Source organism: Cariama cristata, unplaced genomic scaffold (assembly GCF_000690535.1).
Source record: "Cariama cristata isolate BGI_N322 unplaced genomic scaffold, ASM69053v1 scaffold6231, whole genome shotgun sequence".
Lineage (NCBI taxonomy): Eukaryota > Metazoa > Chordata > Aves > Cariamiformes > Cariamidae > Cariama > Cariama cristata.
The window spans coordinates 110858-117220 of NW_009598609.1; the positions used below are offsets into that span (position 1 = coordinate 110858).

Here is a 6363-nt window from a genome sequence, read left to right on the forward strand (position 1 = left end):
CAGCTCTCCCCACATAGCTGTGCTTCCAGATGTTACCTCTACATCTGGCTCCCAGGTCAGCACTCTCATCTGGTTGACCCCTTAGTCTGAGCCCCCCCAGAGGATAGGCTAGCATGGCAAATCAATCCTTTGGTGTCCAAAACTGTAGCGGTCCTTATCTCAGGGATGGGATTACTCCTGATCCCTGTACTCATCCCCCATGGTTCAGAGAGCTCATGGAAGAGCACCTCTCTGATGCAGGTGCACCATTTACCTGGAACAAACATGGGGAATGACAGTAGGTGGGCTGGCACTGAAGCTGGGCTAAGAGAGTGGTATTTCACAGAAATTACCGGGCAAGATCATACACAACACTTGTCTAGTCCACTGTTTGCCATGCTCTCACAGCAACATGCCAGAGGGTTCACTAGAAAGTATGACAGTCTGGCAGTAGGCATTCTGCAACATCTCTCCATCCCCCTCATGGCATCCTCTCCTCAAGAAGGTTCAAATTCCCTCTAAAATTGCTTACCTTTGTCACCTTCAGGGAGACACCTCCAACACAGTGTCCTCCTACCCTAGATGATCTCCAGTAATTATAGGAGTTGGGGGAGACAGAAACCATGTCCCCATATGGGGAATGGGGACAAGATGGTCCAAGCTTGGGGAACAGGGGCTTGCTGTTCCTCCTGCTAATGGATAAGGATTAACGTGTGGGAGAGGGAAAGAAAGAGAGGTTGTTACTTCTCCTAAGGAGATAATTCACTAGAATTTATTTTTCTTTTTTCACTTTAAGTGGCTCTAGTAAACAATTTAGGTGATAGGTTTAGTGTTTCCTGTTATCTTGGTCAAGTTAGAGTAGCAGCCATGTCAGAGCAGTTTCCAACACACAACCTGTGGTACTCATGAGTCCGAAAGGAGGTTTAGAGTATCTCATTAGCTCTAATACAAAGCTGCTTAAGGTCTTCAGGATCTCAGTTTCACAGGATCTGACAGAAATTACTCCATGCATGCCATACAGCTTTAAACCCATAAAAACAGCCAACTTAATTCTAAAATGGGGTTACTTGCAAATCTGTCAGCTTCACAGTGCAGTAAACACAGTAACATACCGTCAACAGATAAACAGTCCATACTATCCATTCTGCCCACCGAATAAAACATGTTCTCTTGGGACAACTTTGCCAGTGCTGTGGTGGAACAGACATTTTCCAATCCTGGTGTTGAATTGCAAAATGACTTGTCTAGAGTCCAGTTTTCAAGTGTGAGCATTTACCATGAGCAATCAGATTTTCTCCTTATGTGGCTGATTTTAAGTATTAACATATGAGATTTAGGCAATCATTTCAAGAATTTAAGAATAACAAATGGAAGAACAACACAATATGCTTTTTTTTTATGGAAGCCTGGCTCACCAGCCTATCTAGCAACCAATCCAATGTGTACTTTAAGAGTACATTTACTGTGCAGCCTGAATCCTCTTCTGGGACAGAACACGCACGGGCAGTCCAGTGCTTTCACCACGTGCAGCAAAGTGGCAGATGCCTTTTTCAAAACTGCTGTTGGAAATTTGGCCTTAAGAATATATATGTAACATAACCTTTGAAATTTCTAAAAACTTAACTGATGGGCAAGGTTTTAAAAGCATGTTCCTAATTCAGTCTGAATGCAAATTAACATGTTCAATTTAGAGCACAGACACTATGTACGTCAATAGATCTCATTGATGCAAAACATCTCTTATGACCTGATCAACAACTTCAATAGACAGCACTTGATTTCAATGGGCCAAATGTCCCTAGCTGTATGTAATTATAAATAAGCATTATATGGTCCAAAAGGATCAAAAGGATCAAAAAGCAGAAGAATACATACATGGAGAAAGCTTCTTTTCATAGTCCTTCTGAGGACACTGATACAAAAGAAAGAAACAAGGTGGGTTTTGTCTACTGCTGATGGAACATTGTGGCTGTTTTAAGTCCCTACTCTTGTGGCTCTCAAATTTAGCTAATTAAGACATATTTCACGCGAACAAAATATTTGTAAAGTCAGTGTGTCCCTTACAAGAAGCTATGTTCATTAAAAAGATTCACAAAAGAAATTCTCCACATTCCTCAAATATATTAAAATTACTTCCCTAATTAATATTAAGAATTGAAGCTTTTGAGACTGATGTCATAGGGAACAAAATCTTTTTGTTTTCTGATCATATAAAATGATAGCAGTTTTCTTTTCTGTACAGATTCTGAGCTCTCTAAGTAAGCCTAATTTGAGAAAAATGGAAGTCTTTTCAACCAAGAAGTTTATTCTGTTTGCTTTAGCTACAGTGGTCTTTCTAACGTCGAATAGTACGTGCCTAGATGAACTGATGAAGTCCAGTCTACAAAGCAGAGAAGACGATGATGATAAATATTATGAGGTAAGATCTGTATTACTAAGACATTATTTGGGGGAAGTGTGGGTCAGATCCTGAGCACTTTGAATTTTTTGGCAAAGGCTCTTCTAACCTCATTGCACGGTATTTAGCATCACAGCACTAGCAGTATAAAAAAAGCTTGTTGAAAGAATTTTCAGGAAATTAATTTGCTCGGACACACATACTGTGTAAATCAATTCATGTTTCAATTTTCTTGCAATACAGCCTTGTGATTAGGTTGAGACTTTTTCTGAAATGTTTCTTACTTACACAGTAGGGCTGCAATTAACATTCCTGTCAGGCATTTTATGCACATAATATAACAGATACATTATTAATCCAAAATTAATAAAGGCATGCTTGTAATACTCAAAGAATAATGATAAACAGAGAACATTTTAAATCTAATATAGCTAATGGTCTTAAAATTCTACTCTGGAAATTGACTATAAAAATATCTTTGCAGGGTTGCACCTTTATTATGTCTCAATAGATGCCAAATGAAATTTGCACAGTTCATCTGTATTATTTTTCTTGTCTGCCCTGCAAATACTCCCTGGGAAATGAGAGCCAACCTCTCTTTTTGACTCATCATCATTGGTGTGATAAGGATCCTTCAAACCAAAATCTAACTTTAATTATGCTAGTGAAATCATCTGGTCTTCAGCTGACTGTCTTTTATATACTTCAGAAGGGGTGTGCAGATCCAATCAGAGGGATAGTTTATTTAATGTTTTAATCATGGAGTATGAACTGTTCTGAATGGTTCATTCTCCTTCTCTCCTAGTAACTGGAGAAGCTTCCAGGGAAATCACCCAACAGGGACAAGGAACTGAAATTAGGATTAGCAGCATTTGTGTCTTTAACTGAAACTAAAAAACATATTTTTGTCACAAAACCAAGTGATTTTCAAGATGCCCAGGGAAGGGACACTGCTATATAAGAAAGGGTCATGTTGATACAGCTATTTTTCAGGCAACAGTTGCCCTTTACATCGTGAGACAGGTAATATACTAGGCTCAGTTCTTCATTGTATGCCAGCATAGACACAGAAAGTAGATTTTGTGGTGGTTGCACAAAAATTAGGAGCCCAGGAGCTCCTAATGCATCTTGTATACTAAGTGGACGACTAAAACAACTTAAAGCTCAGGGCCATCTCTATGCTGCAAGGCCAGAACAGGCATGATGTGGGCTTGACCCTCACACTTTCCATTCATTTCCCTGGCTATTAGCCTAGCAGGATCTTGGGTCAAAAGCATCCACTCAATGCTAAGGAAGAAATGAGCTACACTTTCAAGCAGCTTGGTCCATCCTCCTGTTCATCCAGACCAAATGAGTAAGAGGCTGGGTCTGTATCAAGTCACTAAATACAATCAGCATCTTCCCCTCCAGAGAACTTCAGTTGGTGATATTAGCAAATATGGACCTGACAATCACTCCTGTCCACACTTAACTGATGGCACAGGTACCAGCACCTATGCCCAGAAATATTTCTGACTGATGCCATTTTGAACAATTGTGGATACTGATATAGAGATGTGCTTTTATGGTGAGCTTACTGAAAAAGTAAGCAGGACAATGTCTGCATATGAAGTAATCCATATGAAGTAGCTCACATTACAATGGAGGTTAGCAAATACAGTTGAAAAGCATTAGATATCCAAAAAAGAGTGTTACTCAGAAGCTTTCTAAGGATGTATGAAAATGAATACTTTGTGTGATTGGTAGCTGGAGTAATGCCCTACAAAATGATAGTATCCATTTTTTAATTATTTTTCTTTAGATTAAAGATAATATCTTGGAAGAAAAGCAGAGGAGTCTCAACTTTGAAGAAATGAAAGACTGGGGATCAAAAAATATCATTAAAATGAACCCTCCCACAGTAAAAAAGATGACAAATTCAGTTGCTAATTTACCTCTTAGGTTTGGAAGAAATTATCCAGAAGAAAGAAGCATTAAACCAATTGCTAATTTGCCTCTGAGATTTGGGAGAGCTTTTGCAGAAAACATATTGAGGCATGCTCCAAAAGTATCACACAGGCTTGGGAGATCTCCACGTGGTAAAAGTTCCAGTCAATCACTTCTAAATTTCCCACAGAGATTTGGGAAGTCACTGTCTGTCAATCTGCCTCAAGATGTTCAGGAATCTGAACCAGGTAATACTACGCAAGTGTTCAAGCCATATATTAAAATGCATATTAAATCATAGGTTAATGATGATCAAATACAACCAGAATTCCTCAAGGGATATTCCCTAAGCATTTAAATATGAGTCCAATTTGCCAAAAGAAAGATTTGCAGTTCATCAAATCAAAAAGTCTCATCACAAGAACTAGGAGAGAATCTCTTTATGAAATCTTTTCTGATGAGAAGATGCCAAATAGCCAAAGCCAAAAATATTCATATGACAGGATTAGGTTTGACAACACTTTTTTAGATCAGGTTTCATTTTGCAAAGTTTAAAGCTTTGGTGGAAAATGTTCAGAATCATTAAAATATCCCATTTCAGCACTATAAAATGACCAAACAAAATTACCTAAAAATTACTCTTCCATTTTCTAAATTTATGCAAATTAGAGTTTAAAAAAAAAGGACAAAATTCCAACCTGAATTGCAGCATTTTGAAAATGCTGGGTTTTTTCGCATCCGAGCCTTTTTTTTTTTTTTGATCGTCTTACTGAGACAATGTTTGAGATTTTGATTTTCATTCCAAGTTAAGATGAAAAATTTTTTTTTATATCTCCGAAATTTTTTCAGCATAGGAAAAATATTTACTGCCCATTACTAAGAATAATTTAAACCAGCTCTTCAATAACCACCTCCCCTTCTTACAATATCTGCTGCTTTATTTGAACTGTCCATTTATCTTGGAACCAAGATTCAGCTGGCTACCCCTGATTTCCATCTGACATGCATAAAATAGAAGTTCAGGCCAGGAAAGATAACTGATATACCAGAAGCCAAGACTCTCTCTTATTTAATTTGATTCCTTTCATTCTTTTCTCATTGTTTCACCTGATGATAACAGATTTTGTTTTATTTGTCTTATATTTTTAGGGATATGAATTCTAACAGTTAACACTGGAATGAAATCATGAAGACAGAATCTGAAAGACTTGGAAAAGCTGCAATGTGTTTTCAAAGCTAAAGGTCATGAAAAGGAAGCATATGAGGACTGAAATGCAAACCTCTCTTCATGTTATGAATAATGTATTTATCCTGTACAAACCTTTGATGTATAAGGCAATGATAATTGTAGTAACTGTTGTATCAGTTTACTTCAGTGGCAGTGTAGTATAAATTCTATTCACTTCTGTGCAACTTAGGTCCTATTGGTTGTAAAACCTAATTTCAGAACAATGGCTCTATAATTGAAAGCATTTTAAGCAAAATTAAAAGCAGCATAGTATGAATAAAGAAGCATGGTACAAATAAAAAGAAGTCTATGATGTGAATAACAAACAGAAGCAGGATCAAAACCACCAGTACCCTTTGTGTCATATGCAGCTAAAGAAAATCAAGTAAAATGTAAAGAAAGCACTTTTCCCATTGTTTATGAGTCATGTTAGATATAAATCTGAAAGGCGACTTGTCAAGAATTTGCCACAAATAAAACCTAGCTTCTTGGACGCCCACAGAGGAATAACATCTAACCAAAGTCATATTGTAATGCAATTATCTTGGGTTTTATATTTGAGATAATGCCCTCCCTAATGTCCTACAAGATCTGCCCTGTGGGTGTCTTGATTCCTCTGTTAATGCGAATGACATTACAGCTACCAGATACACACACGGAAGGGTCTACTCCATTATAAGCCCATATTTCCATTTCATATTTCTTATGAAAACCATTCCCTTCTAAGTGAAATATCGTGTGCTTAGGCTTCCTCCAAAACTGAGATTTCAGTAAGCTTTGAAAAGAAACTGAATCTGCACCTGTTACAGGGAAGCCAAATCTGGTGGACTGC

General features: G+C 37.6%; 1 protein-coding gene across 1 annotated transcript; it reads left to right on the forward strand.

Moving 5' to 3' along the window:
- Positions 1–2223: 2223 nt before the first annotated feature.
- NPVF (neuropeptide VF precursor) lies at positions 2224–5918 on the forward strand. Its single transcript, XM_009709353.1, has 3 exons — positions 2224–2398; positions 4179–4551; positions 5453–5918. The coding sequence occupies exons 1-3, from the start codon at positions 2258–2260 to the stop codon at positions 5458–5460; spliced, it is 522 nt and encodes a 173-aa protein (XP_009707655.1). The 5' UTR covers positions 2224–2257; the 3' UTR covers positions 5461–5918.
- The last annotated feature ends 445 nt before the right edge of the window (positions 5919–6363 follow it).

Excerpts from the sequence above, each read along its gene's own strand:
- NPVF (XM_009709353.1), top strand. The coding sequence starts at position 2,258 with ATGGAAGTCTTTTCAACCAAGAAGTTTATTCTGTTTGCTTTAGCTACA. Across the intron at positions 2,399-4,178 it reads ATGATGATAAATATTATGAG|ATTAAAGATAATATCTTGGA; the intron begins GTAAGATCTGTA and ends ATTTTTCTTTAG.